Genomic DNA, 21,521 nt, shown 5'->3' with positions numbered 1-21,521 from the left:
AGGGTAAGTAAATAATTTCAAATAATTTTCATTTTGGGGTGAACTTTCTTTTTAAACATACCTACAAGAATCATCAAGCCAAACAATCATGGTGAAATTATTTTAATGTAAAATGTGCTCTGTTGCTAAAAACAATAACTTTGTTTACAATACAGCAATTAAATAATTGCTCTTTAGGAGTATGTTAAACTATATATCGGTACAGAATCCCTCCCATCATGAGATCGCCTCACAGGCTCTGCCTGCCTGGTGACATCATCTGCCCCCCCTATTCCTGTTTAACAGCTGTAATGGATATGCTGCTTTTGTGGAGCCGGATGCTGAGGCGGACCCACTCTCCTCTGCTGACCGCCAGGGGTTGCTGGAGGACCACCGCCGCCTGCTTCCAATGAGAGTCCTCACTGTAGGTGCTGACGCTCTGCTCAGAGTCCAGATGGATCTGGTACCAGAAGGGAATGGCAGTCACCTTGCCTGAGGTGCTGACCTGCACCTAACCAATGCAAAAGAATAAAAAAGCACCTTAATAGGATGTTGTGGGGCCTAGGGGGACGCAAAATTACTTAGAATTAGATAAACAGCTAAAACAACCAAGTATCAATATATTTCTAGTTTTAATTCACCCCCTCAACAACTGTTTGTTTCCTCTGAAGGTTCGCTTGGTCCCCCAACTTTTTCTAGACTTGGAAAAGTCATTTAAATTCATTTAATTTTTTTTTTAAATGACTTAGGAAATGTTATAATTTATTAATATTCTCTAAGATATTTTTATCTTCGAGAATAAAAAGTAAAAATACTTCATTTAAAGATCTTTATCCATTAATCAGAATGATGAGAAATGCAAATTAATTTATAAATATACTGAACTATTTTTTTTCCAGTTTTCATTTTAGTTTAAAGTTTTAGTAGTTTTACTACACCCAATATTTCATATTTTTATTTCAATTAATAAAATATTTCAGTTACATAATATTTCTAACTAACAACACTAATAGAGGGAACCCAAAAGAACCAGAACCAAAAACTCACTTTGACTTCTTTGTCGGTGTAATTGGCAGTGTTGTTCATGAGGTCTAGTGCGAAGAGTTCTATTGGTTCACTAAGATGTGTACATTCAAGGGTGGACAGGTCCAAAAACATATGAACAGGTACCTGAGGGAGAAAACACACATTACAGAGATATTTTATCAAATTTACAGAAAACCGCAAATCATGTACGTTATTGTATTTCTCTCAATGCTGACTTATCAGAACACCCCATTCCATACACAGCTTTAATACAATAGGGCATGAAATGGAAAATGAGATCTTTGATAAGCTAATAATCTTTCATATCTCACTAATTGTATGACATCATCAGCATGTTGTTTCTGTTAAGGAAGCTTTACAATAAACCACAAAACAAGGTTGTTTCTGGAAATTTTGGTGCCAAAAGTGGCAAATTTGACATGTACACTGAGATTCAATTAAAAAAAAAAAAAAAGGCATCTGCACTAGAATGTGCCCTTGAGATTGCAGGTCAAAGTCGAGCAAACTGAATGCAAACATTACACAATTGGGGACGGTCATGGCCTGATGGCATTTTTGAAAGAAGTCCCTTATGCTTACCAAGGCTGCATTTATTTGACACTAAAACAAATTAATATAATTGTGAAAAATAATCGTAAACAACAATTGTGAAATATCTGTAGAGTTTAAAATAACGATAATATTTGAATATATTTTAAAATGTAATGCAGTCCTGTGGTGGCAAAACTGAATTTGAAATAATTAATAAAATATTATGATTAATAATCAATGACTGATGCTAATGTCATGCACTTGACAAGATGTTATGATGGAGATGAACAAAGCCAACATTTCCATTTTTACCCTCTCCTTTAAGTTTTAAATAAAGCATTTACAAATTACTATGGAAACTGATATGTGTATATACTTTATACAAATCTAATTTACAAGCCAAGTATATATACTTGGCTTGTAAATTAGATTTGTATACTAAATCAGATTTAGTTGCAGAGCGAACAAGCAAAGTCTGCATTACATTGAATGTTAAAATGCCAAAGAACATTTCAGAGCAAATACAGGACCTCATACACAAAAACAAGATATGAATAGTGAGCACAGTATTCACAGAGCTATTAAAGAACATACTGTGAATTGATTGATGAATGGAGCGATGTTGAACCCAAGAGTCGGCTCTCTTCCCTGAACAGCGCTTTCCAGAAGCAGCGTGTCTGACTCAACAAGCATACCATGGATCACAATGCGCTCTGGAAAAATCTGTCCACCGTCCTCCAACAAGCACCTGAAATGTTTACAAGAAGAACTGTAAGCCAACCTAAAGAAAATAACTAACCATTAGTGTGTTTTACACTCTTACCTAGCTAACGTTGCTTTCTCCAACAGTTTCTGTCTAATAAGGCCGCAAGTCTCTATGCAGTCTAGTATGATGACGCTCCAGAGCTTCTCGATGGATGGCCGCTGAAGAACTGCAGAATCGTCCTCTACGTGACTCAACCAGAACTCTAGTGCACTTTCAAGCACACCATTTTCTTTGGCCAGCAGTCTCAGCATAGTCTGGTGATGTTCCTTCTCAACTGAGCTGTAGGCTTGAACCAATCTAGAGCTGTTTTGTTTATCTTCACTTGAATCGGAGTCTAACTGGGCTGCCATCAAGGAGAGCACAGAAAAGCCCTCAGAGACATCAAGCACATAGATTGGGTCTGACTCCTGTGAGCTCCTAGTCGACTTTAGAGAAACCAAAAGTTTGCTCATGGCCTTCTGGAAGCTGTTATGATACGCCGTGTTATTGAGGAGGGCGATCTCTGAGGACTCCAGCATAAAAGCGCGATCAGGTTTCTCCTGGGTGGTTTGAAGGCCAGCCAGAGCACTGCACAGCTCTGACTCAGGGTTTGCATTGAGGGTTTTGGAAGGTCCTTTGGTTGCATTGTCCATTTTAAATGTGTGTCCGTCTCTTACGATAGCAATGCAGCACAGCCTCAGATAAGAGTCCTTACAGGAAACCTCCACCAGTATTTCATCACCACATTTCACAGTGTCTGAGGGATGACATGAATTGATTTATTTATTTAACGCCATACCACTATCGAATGCTATATTCATGGCAAACTCAAGAGTATTACAATTTGCAATACTCATAATAAGGGACAACATGAATTAAAGGAGCTGTATGCAAGACATTTATTTCAATTAATCATACATTTTCCCTGATATGTCACTAGACATTAAGAAATCATGTTCATTTCAAATACTTATATCACTGACAACAGTAGTCCGGCCAGAATATTGTCATTTAAAAAGTGAAGTCGCAGCCCTTGACTGATGTTGATGTTGTCAAGTTGTGTTTTGTTCTGATGCGTCACCCTCCACCGATCTACGTACCAATCACGGACTCAGTAGTGTTGTGGCATTCGGGTTGCCAGCTCTTCTCTACTTACCACAGCTGCAGATACAAACGTGACGGAATCGGATAAAAAAATTCTAACGTTGCGAAACCCCCAAAAAACTCTAAATGAATCCGAAATACTTTGTTACAAAGTCCAAAATAAATAATTATAATTCACCCTAATTTGAAAGTGATTGCAGAACCAGTTTTGGCTACAATCTTGCATCCAGCTCCTTTAAAGTCCATTCATTAGGTGTGTTTGACTTACGCTGCATAGACCAATCTATGTATATAATTAAAGTACAGTGAGAGCGATTCGAAAGCATGCAGAGCCGTCTGCCCTCTAACCGCTCTCGTGGTACTTTCAAGACACACCGATTGGTCTGTGCAGCGCCACTTCAAGTCGAACACACCTATTATTATTTAAAGAATCTATTGACATTAGAACTGGTTTTAGACAAACCTTTAATCTTCTTCACTAAATATGACTGAACACTGGTTTCAAAGATAGGTGTTAAGCTAGTTCCAGACTAAAACAGATGTTTGAACTGTAAGCAACTTGCACTTATATATCTTAAAATATGTCAGTGTCACTGTTTTCTCTCAAGATGATGCTTTTCTTTTCCTTAGGCATGTTTATAAAGCCTACTTAAATGTCCTAATTGAACTAAGTATGTTTTACACTCTTACCTAGCTAACGTTGCTATCCTGGCTTAATCTACTGTAAACCCTGTTTGAGAAACCAGGCCTCAATCTAATACAAATATGATACACAAGTTAACAGCTACGCATTAGTTTCAACCTTTTGTGATGCATTTTGAACACACAAAAAAATTGTGCTGGATGAAATAGTCAGTTTGAAGTTTCTTACAGAAGAAAAAAAAAACATCAAGTCTAATGCCAAGTCTGCTATTGTGGCATTACCTATTTAAAAAACAAACAAACAAAAAAAAAAAAAACACCAATAAATTGTGTACAAGTGCATAGTTGGCCAAATGGTCAGGTTTTCTGTCTAAATGGGCAGTTGTTTTGAAAAATTAGCTTATGAAATCTAAAAAAATAAGATCAAAATAACCTAAACGGTCTACTCTATATTGAAGGGTAAATTGCTGCTAATGTGCAATTAGTGAGACTACTTCCTTTTCTTGTAGGAAAAGGGTTGTGTTATTAATGCATTAAGAAACGCATTAAAGCGGCTTAGAGCAGTGGTTCTCAACCTTTTTCACTCCAAGGCAGCCCATTGTCCACAACAATATGCGAAGGTCCCAGAAATAGCCTAGATTAAAATAAATAATTAAAATAATTATAACTAAAATTAATATAATTCCATTTTAGGATGCCAGGCATTTTAAGAGCTAAATGTTATTCAAAGTTCAAGTTAACCATTAAAAGTATAGATTTCTGTATATTTGTTGCGCTCACTCCTGCACGGGTGTTTGGTAGAGAACGGAGGTTAATAGGTGGGAGGTGCATGTTCCTGATTGAAGGAGGGACAAGTTAAGTATTGAAACGCTTATCAGTGAGATCTTAAAAAACGGTGTGTTATTGTGAGCTTGAGATGTACGCAGAATCAAGTTTGTTTGCATGATTGTCTTGTCGGGAGAGACGCGCCACCGGTAAGCTGCTGTTTAATAATGAAACGCTTATTGAGATGCGGGGAAAGTTTGCCTGCTTGTTTGTGTAACTGACGACCGCGGCATATGCGCGCGATTTGTGTGTAGATAAATGTTATTAAATGTTACTGTGGGAACACTGAGAACCTCGTTTGCAATCAATTTTTAATGTTGTCGTATTGATAGTATTCGCGATAAAACTTAAGGAAATGTTTGGATTTGGAGCGTTTCACTTCATATGAGTCACTTCCTGGTTTGCGATGCCGGATGGGAAATGTAGTTTGTCGTCTTGCGTTGATAATGAGTTACTATACGGAAGAGCCACTACATAAACTACACTCACTAGATTCACGTCGGGCCAACGCACTGAGAATATTTCTTTGATTTAGAGCGATTGGTTTAATTTAATATTGATGTATTGTGTGAAGCTGTTGCATCTTTGTGCTTAATGTTTATGTTATAGTCATTTAGGGTGAATACTAAATTATACTATAATATTGAGAATGTTGATTAATATATTACGAGATATTTATTAGAATTAATATTTATTAATTCAGAATTTATAGTATCATATGTAAGTGGTTATTAATATTGTTATTTACACTGTCTTTTTATGTCTATAGGTTTATAACCTCTTTGTTTGTGGACTAATCAACTAAATGTGGAAATAAAAAATCCAAGTAAACAAAACCACAATTGAGTTATGAAACGTGTTCTCTCCTGACGCCCCGTTCGGTGGGGAAATTCATGGAAAACCGAACAATATTCATTATAAAAAGGCTTCAAACTCCCTGCTCTAGAGTCAGTCTTTACTATATTCTCAATATTTTTCAATTGATAAGCAGCAGTTCTTACTGAATGGAGTCTGCACTGGATAGATGGCCTGCTCCCAGCACGTGTCTTCCTGTGGGCCAGTGGACAGGTGGTTGTCCTGGTCCAGGTGTAGCTGAAACCATACTGCCAGAGCATCAAGAATGCCCACCCGAGTCACACACAGCCGTATCTGCATCAGCTCCCTGGAGCAAAGACCCTCCAGCTCCTGCAACACAGAGAATGCTCAGGACCTCTTACTATGCTCATTTCACTTTAGGTATTTCAGTAGTGTCGTTTCTATACCATTTTACACTACAGGTAAGATTTTTTAAATGTTAAATGTTTTTAAATAAGTCTCTTATGCTCACCCAGGCTGCATTTATTTGATCGGAAATACAGTAATAACAGTTAAAAGAGCACAATTTAAAATAATTGTATTCTATGTGAATATGTTTTTAAGTGTAATGTATTCTGTACTGTAATGTAATGTGTTTTTATATTGTAATGTGATGGTAAAGCTGAATTTTCAGTATTATTACTCCAGTGTCACATGATCCTTCAAAATCATTCTAATATGCCAATTTGCTATATATATATATATATATATAGCAAATCGGCATATAGTATATATATATGTGTATAAATACATACATATATATATATATATATATATATATATATATATATATACACACACACACACACACACACATATATATATATATAGTATGTGTGTGTGTGTGTGTGTGTGTGTGGGAGACCACTTCCATGTTTCTTTAGTGAATATAAAGTTAAATTATATATATATATATATTAGCATTTATTTTGATTTATTTTAATTCTTTTATAACATTGTAAGTGTTTTTACTGTCACTTTTGATCACTTTAATGCATTCTTGCTGAATAAAAGTATTAATTTCTTCCAACAACATTGTAACCTGTTTGAGATTTGTTTTATTAACATATTTTTGTCTTCTTCAACACCCTGCTGCTAAATGCATGGCTCTATATGTTGACTGAGTTCAATACCTGCACATTATTGAAGTCTATGTCCAAAGCTGTGAAAGGCTGTGTGAGCTGAATGTATCCTCCACGCAGACGGCTCAGTCTTTCAGTGGTATAGGGCTCTGTGCTGTCCTCAGTATCAGCAAAACAGCTAACAGGACTATAGATCTGTCCTAAAACGGACAGATCCAAGCCTCCCAATGAAGACACACACAGCCTGTAGAGGGTTGAGTGCATGGTTAAGATGTGCAATGCTTTTGGTAATTCAGTCACTGAATATCCATTGAATTCTTTTTAAGATTTGTGATATTACAAATTTTAATAATATATTTAATTTAATGTTTTAAAATGGAGAAAGTCTGAAAACAGTAGGAATTCCCCGTGCGACCACACGGGAAAGCTAGGCCTTTCCTATTTCTCGTCTTACCGTGTGAAAATGCCTATTTGAAGTTTGAACACCTGCTGGGTTTCCATTTGCCTTGGAGCTCCAGGGTCACATGCATTTACATTTGCTTTGTCTCAGTGTCTCCAGCTTCATGTAATCCCACCCTCTTTGAAATGTATAAATCAGAATGTAAGGTTCTTTTAAATCAGACTATCCTTGAGATGACTACAGCGACGCAATACATAACTTCTGCGTGAAAGATACCTCAAGAGTCTCCTGGTCTGTTGCGTGGAAGAATAAAACTTCACTACAGATGGTGCCGTGACCCGGATAGAGAAATCTTACCTGAATCAAGAACTGCAACAAAAGATTTCAACAGAGAAATCTTACCCGAGTTCCAGAACAAGATCAAAAAAGCGGACTGAGTTCCAGAACAAGAACAAAATGAACTTTTTTTGACTGAGTTCCAGACTGAATCTTGTCATACAAGGAACGATTCGGTGAGTTTTCACTCTATTCAAAGTTTGACTAACTAAAGTTATCCTTTAAAAGTTGTCTTTTAAAGATGATAGATATCCTCTGTTGTCAGGCAGGGAAGATTGACATTAAATGTTAATATTTTGGGATCCTCTGAATAAGTCAGGGAAGTTGTAAGATATCCTCTGAATAAGTCAGAGAATAGTGCCTCTACGCTGCTAGAGAAGGTATCCTCTAAACTTAGGGAAGATTAACATTACGTGTTAATATTTGGTGATAACCTCCGTTCACAGAGAAGGATTAGCATTTTTTGTGCTAGTTATTGTGGTTACCTGTGGTGTCTCCGGATCTCATGGCACTGCACAGCGACTCCAAACACAGTTGCGCCGGCAGGTATTACCCGGCCCGTTTGTGAGGGACTGGACAGGGGTTCTCGAAAGTTCTGTTGAGATGATTTAATAATTAGTTGGAATGAGTTGAAAATGATGAATCACTAATGTTTTTCTTTTAAATCCAAAGTGTATGAAATTAGGGTCCAATTCTTACTATGAACTAGTTGCTTATTAGCATACATATTACTAGAATATTGGCTGTTTATTAGTACTTATCAAGCACTTATTATAATGCCTGATTCAGCTTGACCATATTCTGCATCCCTTAATCCTACCCAATACCTAAACTTAAAGGGTTATTTTACCCAAAAATGGGAATTATGTCATTAATGACTCACCCTCATGTTGTTCCAAACCCATAAGACCACCGTTCATCTTCAGAACACAGTTTAAGATATTTTAGATTTAGTCCGAGAGCTTTCTGTCCCTCCATTGAAAATGTATGTACGGTATACAGTCCTTGTCCAGAAAGGAAATAAAGACATCATCAAAGTAGTCCATGTGACATCAGTGGGTTAGTTAGAATGACTTGAAGCATCGAAAATACATTTTGGTCCGAAAATAACAAAAACTACGACTTTATTCAGCATTGTATTGTCTTCCGGTTCTGTTGTCAATCCGCGTTCAGTGACACTGATGACGTGTAATCCGGTGCGTTCGTGTATTCAGGGTCAAATAAATATGGCTGGGCAAACAAATGCAAGTCCCTGTGTCAATCCTTAGACATGTTTGCGAAGATTTTTTTGTTTACAGCGTGCGTCTCCCTCAGACTGTAAACGAAGCTCGAGCGCACCAGATACTGTAACATGTCAGCAGCGTCACTGAACACGGATTGACAACAGAACCGAAAGACAATACAATGCTGAATAAAGTTGAAGTTTTAGGTATTTTTAGACCAAAATTATATTTTCGATGCTTCAAATCATTCTAACTAACCCACTGATGTCACATGGACTACTTTGATGATGTCTTTATTTCCTTTCTGGACAAGGACAGTATAACGTACATACATTTTCAATAGAGGAGGGTGAGTCATTAATGACATAATTTTCCTTTTTGGGTGATCTAACTCTTTAACAACCACGGTACCTTACTAACTATTAATAAGCAGTAATTAGGGCCAAAAGTCCTAGTGTAACCGTGAACTAAAGTGTGACCATATTTATATTTGAAACAAAATGTAATATCAACAATATGTACCAATTATGGAAGCTTTCCGCCACGGAAAAAAGCAAATTGCGACTATTTCTCTCACCATTCAGATTTTTTTTTTTTTATCTCGCAATTGTTTTCACATTTCACGATTCTGAGAATTTTCTAAGAATTCCATTATATAAACTTGCGAATTTGACTTTTTTTCCAGAACAAAGCACTTAATTCTCAGGGTCAGTATTTTTTTTCTCAAAACTGAGAAAAGAATTGTGCAGGGGGAAAAGGTCAGAATTGCAAGTTAATATCTTGCAATTTGGACTTTATTTCTCGAGATTCTGAGAAAAAAGTCAGAATTTAAAGATGCTTCCACAATACATTTTTGGATCAGTGGAAGAGCTCATAAAAAAATAAAATAAAATAAATAAATAAATAAAAATCCGTATTGTTGAGCTCTGTTATAGTACCATATTGATTTTAAAACAGATTCACACATATATTAAAACAAATGTATGTGTCTCGGGTAGTCACTAGGTGTCCCTGTTGGCAAAATCTCTGATAATGATACTGAAAAAGATTAACATATTTAAAGTAAGGATTTAGAAGAAATAATCTAGTTCTAGGACAGCAAAAAATGATTTTCTTTTTGCCAAGATTGCAATTAAGAGAGAGAGAGACAAAAATCTCTTAGTCACTGACCACGGCCGGATAAACATTGGATCAGACAGGATAAAGTCATTTGTATAAAAAGGATTACGCTATAATCAGAGTTTAGTTTGAGGTAACATGTGACCCCACTGTAGGTTTGCTGATCAGCACAATCAATACTGCATATGCATAAAGTGAAATCACTGAGAAAGTGACTTACAGGTGGAGGTAACAGTAGGTGCTTCCAGGCATGGATCAGACTCTCAATGATGCCCTCACCAAAGAGCCCTGCATCTACTGTCTCTGTTACAACCAGAGACACTCTAATGAAAGGAATATAATACAGGTCAACATACTCTTGTTATATTCAATGGGTACCAAAGTGAACTGTTTATATCATTGAAAAAAAGCACTCTGCAGACAGATTTTTTTTTTTTACCTTAAATTCAAATAAGTCAGTCAGTATTTGATTTTCGTCAAAGCAATATTTTACACATAATACATTCCATTTTTAGTATTTAATTTACAATTTAGTAGTTTTGAAAAAGATTTGGTCAGTATGATTTTTTTTTGTTTTGTTTTTTCACATTAAACTGTAAAAATGTTATTTTCATCAAACAATCTTGAAAAATAAAATGTAGCACAGTTTCCAAAAAATATAATCAAAAATATTTTCAACATTGAAACTGAGCAAATCAACATTTAGGTATGATTTCTGAAGGGTTATGTGACACTGAAGACTGAAGCAATGATGCTGAAAATTCAACTTTGCCACAACAGAAATAGATTACATTTTAAAATTCATTAAAACAGAAAACAGTTATTTTAAAATTTTCACAATATTACTATTTTACTATATTTTTGATCAAATAAATGTAGCCTTAATGAGCATAAGAGGCTTCTCTTTAAAAACGTTTAAAAATCTGATTGGTGTGATTTATGTTTGCAAAAAACACAGATTGTTATTTTTTCCAGTTTAAAACCATGTCAATATGGATCCGGTTATCTGTATAAAGAGATTCTTTACCTATTTGGAATGTCTTTTGGAATTTCCATGTCCAGCGACTTCATGTGAACAATCTTGATGCTATCTGCCATCCCATTGGCTGAGAGCACCTCGCATGCCAGCTCATACATTGTCTTTGACAGCTCACAGGCAAAGACCTCGGCAGCGCCTGCCATCTTTGCACACATTCTAACATTCCAAACGGACAGCGTCAAACCACTCTCACCATTGTACATCAGTTGTAGCAGATGTTGTTTGTTTTTTTTAAATAACAATGTTATGTAATAGTTTCTGAAAAATCTTACCCAAGGATGCCGGTGCCAGTTCCGATGTCCAAAACGGAGCTGCATCCTCCCTCAACAGCTTTCTTAATAGCCAACTGGTACTTGTGGTTCCGTCCATGGTCATTGAGCATTAAGAAGTGCCAACGTTCCACCAACCAGTTTGCAACACGGTAAAAGTTCTCCTTCGCCTCTGGAAAGTCTGGTCTGAGTTTAAGGGCTTTGAAAAAATGCCCAGCAGCCTCATCCCGAAATCCCATTCTGAAACAAGAGAAACCAATCCAACAACTGACTATTACAGTTTTTTCCAATTGTTAACACACTAAAATGACATGCACAGCACAATTCTTTAAATGGACACACAGAGAGCAAAACTTCTTCTCAAGTTTCCAAAAGTCTAAACACATTTTCTGCTTTAGTTTACACATTTTGCATTTCAAAATGCCACTTTTTTTAAATGCACTGAGCACAGTTCTCTGCATAAGACACAACAATCTGACATAGTCACATGTTTGCCATTTCAAAACACTACCATTCAAAATGACACGTCATGAGCTAATTGGCCAATTACATGTGCCATCTGGCCAAACACCTCAATGGTTAATTGTTAACACTTCAATCAGGATGTAAGCACTATAAAAATTATAAGAATATATATATATATATATAAAAAAATGTCTTGCCACTTTTTTTTACTGTAATATATTTTCTGGAAGTTTCTTTTTCAGTTTACTGTTTTTTTGTAAGTAATTTTTTTTTCAGTCCCATGCAAATATTTCTGCTGTGCATACGTTGCACTGACTTGTTTACTGTAGTGAAAAAATACATTACTGTAAAATGAAGTTTTAACAGCATGCGTGTGTCTGCAAATATTTCTGTGCATGTGAACAATCTGATACATATTTTAGTATTATGGCAAAGCATACTAAAGATATGTTTTTCATTTGTGTTTCATTTGTTTCACAAGTGTTTTTCATTATGCCCAACAGTGTGTAGTTGTTTAGGCAAAAATCTGGTAATATGAATGAAGTGTGTGCCAGTTCATGCAAAAGTTTGATTTTGATAATGCTATGTATAGTTTTGGTTGCAGTGCTTCATTTTGCAGGATATATGAGGTATTTTGCAGTTTGGGTGTGTGGTTTTGTGAATTGTGTTAAGTATTTTGATAAAACCAGACTAGTTTTCAAAATTGTGTGTTAGCAATTGTAAAAAACTGTATACTTTCAGGATGTTTCTGTTCTGTGTGTGTGTGTGTGTGTGTGTGTAGATTCCAAATAAATTAACCAAGTTTGTATTTCTATAAACTAAATTAAATTTCTATAAATAAAAAAATTGCATTTTCTTTTGCAAATTGCAAAATTTAAAAGAATAAAAAAAGGTATCTCGGACTCGGATACCAAAAACATTTGGCGTAACAACTGTTTTCAACATTTATTATAATAATAATAATAGTAATAATATTTCTAGAGCACAGAATCAGCATATTAGAATACAATTACAATTTATTTTAAGGTGGTATAGTCGCATTGTACTTACTCAAGTACTGAGTAATATTAATTAACTACATGTACTATACAGTTAGGGTTTGGTTTCAGGGTTAATTACTAGTCATTACACATAATTTCCTGTCAAGTGTTCAAATATATTACCAACCCTGTTTTTTAGAGTGGTAATGTATGCATTACATGTATGCATTATACATGTATAAATAAGACATGATTACATAATCTTGATGAGATAAATGTATCTTTTCTAAGTTCTAAAGACCACTAAATAAATAAATAACCTGAAGAGATGCTCTCCCATACTGTTCACTATAACCTCATCCACTGGAAACAATTCCATCGCTTGTTCATAGCAATCAAAGAGGTCCTGGATGCGTCCAAGAGAGTCCAGCTCATCAGCCCATTTAAACAGAGTGAATCTGAAGGACTCCTAAAAAAATAAAAATAATAATAATAATAATAAAAAATAAACAGATTTGGCAAAATAGGTTCTGAAGCCTGAATGACCTTATCATTCCACCATACATTGCTGCAGTAATCAGACATGACAACATGGAATAATAATAATTATAAATACATAAATCAAGCTTACATTTGCAAAGTCTCTTAGAGCTGGGGCAATGTTTAGAGCCAAAAGATAGTGAACAAAGGCAGTGCCATAGTCCTGACTGAACAGACACTGCTGAGCACTTTCTAATGATCTAGACACCAGCTCATTTCTTGCAGCATCTTCTCTCTGAGTTCGTCTATGACGCCTCGTCCTCTTTGGTCTTGTAGTGGCATTAGGCATATTTTCTGTGAATGACAGACAGAGCTAAGTATACATCACTTGCTAAAGTTTAATTTTTCCTAAGTTTTTTTTGGCTGGGGAATTCAACTATTGTCAAATATAAATATACAAATGCTTTACAGTAAAATGTAACACATGTGTTTCAGAATATATATTTACTCATGAAATGACAATGTAATATAATCAACATTACTAATTATTAAGATGTATTAATTATTCATATTGAATCAATCAGACAAATCTGTTCATTCAGTAGATGTAGCAAATGTGATGTGATTACAACAGAAAAGATCAGAGTAACAACAGAAGTAAATAAGTAAATAAATCTGAGTAACAACATTGAATTTAATATTCTCCCAAATAAATAAGCAACCAGAATTATTGCAATTTAAAATGAAGATTTCAAGAATTAATTTGACATTTTTACAGCATTATTTGTAACGTTCAAAATTTGGATTGAAAAGGTAAGGCTGATTTATTTACCTTCTTCAGGCTTGCTAGTTGAGATCACGGGGCTGTATATTTATCAATGTATCTGCGACTCCAGCCTATCGCTGTAATTAAACCCCCAAATTGCGCTTAAAACATATTTTTATATTGCTTTATCTATAGATGAAAGCTAATACTACAGAAGATCTGCTCCTGTACTGCAGGTCCGTTCACTACAACCAGACGGACGGAAACAACATCCGCTATTTTCGAGTTCCACATAAGATTTACTGACTCTGACCAGCCCATTAGTATTATCGTATTAATAGTTATTTTTTGTAGAAACCCCAAATTTTAAAGTTATGCTGAATGATTTAAAGACCTGGAATAGATTTCAATTTCTACGATAACACTGCCCGCGTCCCAAAATTCTCAAAAATATCTCCGTTTTCCAGAGAGCCAAGCGTGATGACGTGCAGTGAAAAAAAAAAGCCCCGAGTCGAGTCCACGCGGCGGGAGGAGCTCGACTGTCATTCACGGACCAAAAACCTGACTGGACATTATTACCTTTATTTCAACAGATATCCGTGTAGCGTATAACTGTTTTATTTTATCTTGCGGGGGTTTAATCCTGGAATTTACTTAATATAACGTTACCCAGGAACAAGTTTACTTGTGTGACTTGGAAAGAGTTTTATTACCAAGAGAAGTCCCGACCGACGCGCGCTTGGTCTTGCTAAAATATACGAGGACGCGTTAGTTGATCCTTTTTACTAAGTTACAGCTTTGCGTTCATTTTTAATTTTGTTTATTCGTTTGACCAGTTTTTATTCATTCGCCGGTGAGCTTTCTAACGGGATTTAAACGCAAGCTAGTCCGCAAACTAGCTGAATCCAGTAAAAATGGGTTTACACCCGTTGGAGTTCAGTGAGTGTTACCTGGACAGTCCTGCTTTCAGAGACAAAATCAAAGCTCATGAAGCAGAGCTGGACAAAACCGGAAGATTTATCAAAGAGCTATATAAGGATGGAAAGAATCTCATCAATGCCACAAAACGTAAGTATTTATCTCTAAAACTTGCTTTAAATGAAATTGCTTCATTCAGTCAACATGTGGTCCAGTCTTTGGTATGTAGCTTGAATATAATAGGTAATACATAAAATCATTTAGGCAGTGTTTTTTTTTTTTCCCTGTCAAGGTCACCATGCCATTCCTATTTCCACCTATGCGAGATAGCTGACTAGAGTACTTTTACTGGCCTGGAGAGTAAAATTGGTTTATTTGGTAAAATAAGCTTGCGTGGCATAAGATTTGCTGACCTTATCCAGTTTTCTTGAGGTATGATTTACATGAACTATATGCAGATCATCAGGTGTCCTAAAGGTCTGCTTTTTGATCTGTTTACATAGTTAAAAGGCCACATTACTGGGTTAATTTTCAGTGACATAAGCAGTTTTGCATCTTCATCTGTTATCACCTCTGTCATGTGACCCTCCACGTGTAAAGGCCTATTGTAAACATTTTATGTCCCTTCCCATTTATGCACTCATTTTTTCTAGAGTTTAGGACTGGACTGAACAAATTGGCTAAATATAAAGCTTGCGTATTGCGCTTTGGTGTTCAGGCCTTTTTTGGACTTGTTTGAATTATTACAGATCTGCAGTGTCTGGGTAGACTTATCTTTAAAATGAGTATGTGCTCTGCAGATATCAGTATAAAATGAAAAAGGAGGAGCAAAGTTTTTAGGTGCTTGACTGTTATGCTGAAGCAAATTTTGTCTGAATGTTTTTTTTATTATTATTTATTTATTTATTTATGTTTTATTATTATTTGTTTAAAGATTAGTGTGGTTAATTCCGCTTTATTTTTTCAATTATGCATGATGCACAGTTTATTTTTTGTCACAGCTTCCAGATAATGGCTAAATTAAGATGTGCAGGGCTGCAAGGCAGGCTCATGGTACATAAGCCCACACATCATCCATTGCCCACATACTAATCATGGCTTGGTTAGCTTAGAATTATTTGTCTTAAAACATAAGAACCAACATCCACCAACAACCAATAATATAATACCATGATTTTTAGATTAACCAACCATTGGAAGAGGTTGATTTGGGTAACTCAAGAGTTTCCTTCAGGAGTAAGACAAGAATAACAATCAAATGTTTTTTTTTTTTTTTTTCATACAGTTGTGTCTGCTGTTTTGTAATTGTAAGTGCTTCCATTCAGCAGGTATCATGTTCAATTGGTGGATTTTTGGATTAAAATATCCAAAAAACATTAATTAGAACAATGCTATATATAGCATTGTTCTAATTAATGTTTTTTGGATTCCATATATATATATATATATATATATATATATATATATATATATATATATGGAATACATATATATGGAAATACCAAAGACCCTTTAATATATTAGCCTATACGTTTTATTAGACAGGAGAGCAAAATCCATCCCTTTATGACCACAATGTACCCAACTTCTGATGGCTACTTTCAGCAGGATAATGCGCCATGTCATAAAGCTGGAATCATCTCAGACTGGTTTCTTGAACATGACAATGAGTTCGCTGTACTCAAATGGCCTCCACAGTCACCAGATCTCAATCCAATAGAGCATCTTTGGGATGTGGTGGAACGGGAGATTCGCATCATGGATGTGCAGCCGACAAATCTGCGGCAACTGTGTGATGCCATCATGTCAATATGGACCAAACTCCCTGAGGAATGCTTCCAGCACCTTGTTGAATCTATGCCACGAAGAATTGAGGCAGTTCTGAAGGCAAAAGGGGGTCCAACCCGTTACTAGCATGGGGTACCTAATAAAGTGGCCGGTGAGTGTATATAACCTATATATATATATATATATATATATATATATATATATATACATGAGATATAAGCAAAAACAAGTACAAATACATGGTACAATACATTAGCCTATATACACAGTGCTTTAATTTCAGGAAGGTCTTAAATTATCTACTTTTCAGTTAAGTGTGTTGCTCTGTCTGAAAATAAATTTAATTTAGTAATCAAATGTAAAATGACACTTCATGGCTTATCATAGATTAACGCTTATTAAAGTTTAAGTTATTCATTCAAGAGCTGTGAGTGATTTTTCTCTGCCTTTTGTTGTTTGATTCGCATTACTGGCTCAATAGTCACATGTTTATTAGACTACTGCCCCTTTAAGACCGAGAGCGGATCAAATAGAATAGATGACTGACGCACCATCATTTACTCCCAACTATTTACGTCCATTTAAGACATAAACTGTTTAAATGAATCTCAGAGCAGGTCATTTTATATTTTATGTATATTTGATTGTTTAGCTGCGCACATGAAGCCCAAAATGAGGCTATAGCCTACTTTTCTTGTCTCGTTGCAGTGCAGCCTTGTGAACCGCGTCTCTTGCGCAGACTTTAGTGCTTTTAATAGCTCTTTTAATGATTGAACGCGTCCGCAGTTTAGCAACAGTACAGACTGCATTTTACAACAACTACCGGTCGTGCTGATTCTGACGGTACGTTTGGGCTTTAGGAAGAACTGACAGCGCAACGCTGTGAAGGGAAGGAAGTTACGCTAGACGCGTCTGTAATTGTTTCATCTCAAATAGGCTATCTTCTTTTTATAATCTTTGAAAGCGGAAATCTAAAATACAATTAGTATAATATCCCAGATCTAAGTGTAACACGTTCTGTCCTCATTGTCACTCATTAAGCAGGGCTGTCGTGTTGTCCGCGCTGTGGCTCCGGGTGAGAGATCGCTCTCTCTCTTCTGGACTGCGAATAGCAAAATTGCATCACAGACAAATTGTTTAATATTATATATAGAAATGTTTGATATTCAGCCCCGTTGCCCGTTTAATACCGGGTTTACCAAGCGGGAACACTGAATGAAACGAAGCGAACGTACAAGCCAGTGTGACACGCGTAAACCAATAGTGTAAACATAATGACGCCACGGGTTTTTATTTAAAAGAAAGAACGTAGCCTGGCTACGTTTGTATGTAGACATAAGAAACTTCCACAATAGCCTACTAACTAAAATATAATTAATATTATTTTAATATTATTGAACGCAAGTTACAACCGGCAAGTCGGTCGGACCAAAAGGGAAAAAAAATAAAAAATTGGGTCGGCCCTAAATTGACAGGGTCGGTCGGGTTACGGCAAACAAGAATATTTTTAAGGGTGGCCTAATGCATCAATCGGTCTTCTGAAGACACATGACCACTTTAGATAATAAAACTATTTAATTTAGTCTTTTATTCACATATAAACATTGACTAGCCTAATGTGAGCACACCAAACCTCATTGGTTCTTGCTTAATCTGAAACGTGATTTCATGAAATGAGAGAACAAATCACATTGGTTCTCTCATATCAAGCAAGCACCGTTGAACTTTAATTTGCCATATTTGATGCACTCTATGTACGTGTGACGTGTTATGTCGCTAACATTAAGAATTAAATTTGTTCATCAATTATCATAAATTATGCCACTTAATAAGACTAGAATCCACAAATGAATCTACATAGTGTACAACTAGTTAAGTTTTACTATAAACCAAATCTTGATTTTGTCAAAAATCCTACTTTTTCCACCTTTTGGAAGTCTGGGAGGATGCATTCGGCCATGGAATCCTTGATTCAGAGAGACGTGTGACAACCAGGCTGTCAGCTGCCGTGGAACAGGAATCCCGTAGTGGATGAGAAGGACTCAGAGGATGCGCTCCTGTTTTTGTCCGTTTCCTCTGCAGAGCAGCCAGTCTTTGTCACACAACCTCTTGACCTGTCCTCTCTATCCTCCCCTCTCCCCAGGGACGATGTGATCCTTGTTCGTCACTGTTCATAGGAAACAAATATGATACATGCATCAGCTTCTGCAGGATTTGTTTTTACTCTGCTGAAACATTAAAATTTATTTCCACATTTCAGGATACGGGAAGCATAAAACTGCGTTAAAGCAAAGCTAAACACATGCAGTTTAGTCCTGTCACTCTCTGCATGTCACGTTTTACGTTTGGTCAGTGAGATGTTCTCAACTCTTGGCAAGGATTCAGTTTGGCAAAAGTCTCACAGTAATCTCAATGCATTGTCTGCTACCATCGTCATAATAGTTAATTAAATTAGAATTAAAGTGGATATGAAGTCATGGAAGAGGAAAGTTTACTTTAAGGAAAACAAATTAGCTTCATGTGTTGTGCAAATGCTGTGCCATACTGCAGAGAACAGCAAGTTTTATTTTAGCAACATTGTGAAACTTACTTGACACTTGAAAGATTGCTATATCAAAATGCAAAATTGCTGTTTGAACATAAATGTGTGTCTGCAGTGTGTGCATTAGGGATGTAACGATTCACTCCACTCACGATGCGATACGATTCACGCTACCGGTTTCACGATACGATTTTCTCACGATTTTTTTAAACAAATAAGATTTAAGACAAATTATAAATGAAAAAGTGTCTATTTTATTATTTCTCATACAAAATGCTGTACATTTCTTTTTCATTTTGAAATATGTTTGTCAAATAATAAAACTACATTGAAAAAAAAAAAAACCTCTTCAAGGTTGTTTCAACTCAGGGTTTCTGTCTGTCTGGTCAAGAGGCTGGACACTGGTACCTTCGCACACTAAGTAAAAGACTGTACAATTAGTACCATATTGACAGGTGTTTTACATTGTAATAAAGGAAATATTTTAATTTTGTCATAATTTGTATAAACTAGAAAGAGTAAAAAAAAAAAAAAAAAAAAACACATTTAGCAAAATATGCTATAACCATCAACAAATTATTTAAAAAATAAATAAATCCAATGTACATGACATTAAAATAAATACGACACATGGTTGCCATGGAAACACTGACGCACCTTGTGATCGTAGCTCTCACACTTGTTGTATTAATGACATTTACATGAGAACGGAGGAGATATGCTTCTCACGGTGGTGATTAGTATTAGTCTACGAAGATTAAAAATGCCGCTACAGCTCCGATTAGAATGAGTCATCATCAACGCTTGCCGTCGCTATGTGTTTGACAGCGCGTCCACACAGTCTATGGCACACACTGGCGCGGCGCAAGCGGAGCAAACCAAGCGTTTTCAGTTCATTACTATGAGTGCCCACACAAGCTCAAGTTCCTTAGGGATGAAGTGAAAACACTCACTAAGTTCGTGCCAGTGTGTGCTCGCTGATATTAGTGTGTGCTCGCTGCTATTGTGCCTGTAAAGCGAGGTCACAACTTCACAGTAGGCTATTCAGTAAACACCCCTGATGTTTAAAACGTATATTGCGATTTGTTTAACATTTCAACCGACTTGAATCGTCACACATTTTTATCGATTTTCAACCGGTTGCGAGTGAGTCGTTACATCCCTAGTGTGCATACAACCACCCTGGTAAATCCACCCCCTCTTCAGGAAAGGGGAGGGGAGCAGCAGCTCATTTGCATTTAGACGAAAACAGTGTGTTTTTGCTCACACCCAAATAGAGGCAAATTGGACAAGCTATAACTGGGTATTTTGAGCTGAAATTTTACACAGACACCAGAGACTTACAGTATATTACTTCTTGTGAAAAGGGCCATACGATCCCTTTAACTTATACAGACTTTTTTTAGGCTGTTACACAAAATCCAATATACGGTTCAATATACGTGTCAATTCTTTCTCAACCGTTTACATTCACTAACTTAAAGGCACACTATGCAGCATTTTTTTTTTTTTTGTGAAACGGCGACCCCTAAAATCGCTGTCGTATATTTGCACTGTCGTAAATAGCCATAAGTCCCCATCCACTGATCTAATTGGCTTTATGCACAGCTGCACTACTTTCTGAACTTCAGCCAGGTCCTTGTTTCCTGTCTGCCATTATAGGACAAACTTGATTAATTCTGGTGTGCCTGATTTTTGTTGTTGTGACTACTGAGGTCAGACACACCTGGATTAATTAGTTTGTCCAATAATGGGAGACAGGAAACCAGGAGCTGTTTCCAGCACAGATCAGCAGGAGTCAGATGTGTTAATAAAAGTTCTACATTTAATAAAAGTGAGTTTTACACTGTATTGATGTGTCTTTCAATTAATAATAATGAACCCACTAATCAAGCAAATGCCGCCTTGGGTTGCTTGCGCATAGGCCGCACGGGTTTTAAAAAGAGGGAACAGCTATAATGTCTCCTCTTTTTCAGTCGGTCTGAAGTGAGTTTTCAAAAACAAATACTTCTCAGTTCAGCATGTTACAGACCTGGAACGGCTTCAGTGTTATTCCACTAATCATATCTCTTAACGCATTCATGGAATTTATACTGAAACTGAGGCCAGAGGGTTGAGAGTGATGTCATGTTTTCTAAAATATTTTTTGTGCTTAAAAAAAAACTTGGAGACGTTTAAGCCAAAAGAGGCCTTAGGGGAGGAAAGGAAAGAAAGGGTGAGTGAAGAAGAGAGTAAGAACGAAGAGAGGCCTGGAAAAGATCAGTGAGTGGAACAGGAAAGATTGGACAAAGAGATGGTTGTGTAAACACAGTCCTGCTCGTAATTTAGTTTGATGGTTAACTGTGCCCTCAGTGTCACATCAGAGCTGTTTATGAAGAAGATGCAA

At 36.2% G+C, this 21,521-nt stretch overlaps 2 protein-coding genes across 3 annotated transcripts in view; one reads left to right on the top strand and one right to left on the bottom strand.

Moving 5' to 3' along the window:
* Positions 1 to 86: 86 nt before the first annotated feature.
* Positions 87 to 18,652, bottom strand: prmt9 (protein arginine methyltransferase 9). The gene is made up of 13 exons (XM_039668925.2): positions 18,512 to 18,652; positions 13,273 to 13,475; positions 12,962 to 13,110; positions 11,200 to 11,436; positions 10,916 to 11,083; positions 10,109 to 10,211; positions 8,032 to 8,141; positions 6,862 to 7,054; positions 5,875 to 6,058; positions 2,381 to 3,059; positions 2,152 to 2,305; positions 1,027 to 1,149; positions 87 to 490 (listed from the first exon to the last, which is right to left on the bottom strand). The coding sequence occupies exons 1-13, from the start codon at positions 18,543 to 18,545 to the stop codon at positions 269 to 271; spliced, it is 2,559 nt and encodes an 852-aa protein (XP_039524859.2). The 5' UTR covers positions 18,546 to 18,652; the 3' UTR covers positions 87 to 268.
* Positions 14,186 to 21,521, top strand: part of arhgap10 (Rho GTPase activating protein 10) — a 72,040-nt gene continuing 64,704 nt past the window's right edge. The window contains exon 1 of one of the 2 annotated variants that reach the window (XM_089132146.1): positions 14,186 to 14,955. In XM_089132146.1, the coding sequence (XP_088988272.1) occupies positions 14,802 to 14,955 (154 nt within the window). In that variant the 5' untranslated portion in view covers positions 14,186 to 14,801. The remainder of the gene's footprint in view (positions 14,956 to 21,521) is intronic. The other variant, XM_089132145.1, reaches the window with a different exon arrangement.

The sequence above is a fragment of the Pimephales promelas genome, chromosome 6, assembly GCF_988280905.1.
Source record: "Pimephales promelas chromosome 6, fPimPro1.hap1.1, whole genome shotgun sequence".
Lineage (NCBI taxonomy): Eukaryota > Metazoa > Chordata > Actinopteri > Cypriniformes > Leuciscidae > Pimephales > Pimephales promelas.
This window is presented reverse-complemented; position numbering and strand designations above follow the sequence as displayed.

Coding starts and splice junctions, on each gene's coding strand:
- prmt9 (XM_039668925.2), bottom strand. CDS start 18,545: ATGCATCCTCCCAGACTTCCAAAAGGTGGAAAAA. Junction 11,437..12,961: donor ATGGGAGAGCATCTCTTCAG/GTTATTTATTTA, acceptor CTCTTGTTTCAG/AATGGGATTTCGGGATGAGG. Junction 10,212..10,915: donor CCAAAAGACATTCCAAATAG/GTAAAGAATCTC, acceptor TCCTTTCATTAG/AGTGTCTCTGGTTGTAACAG.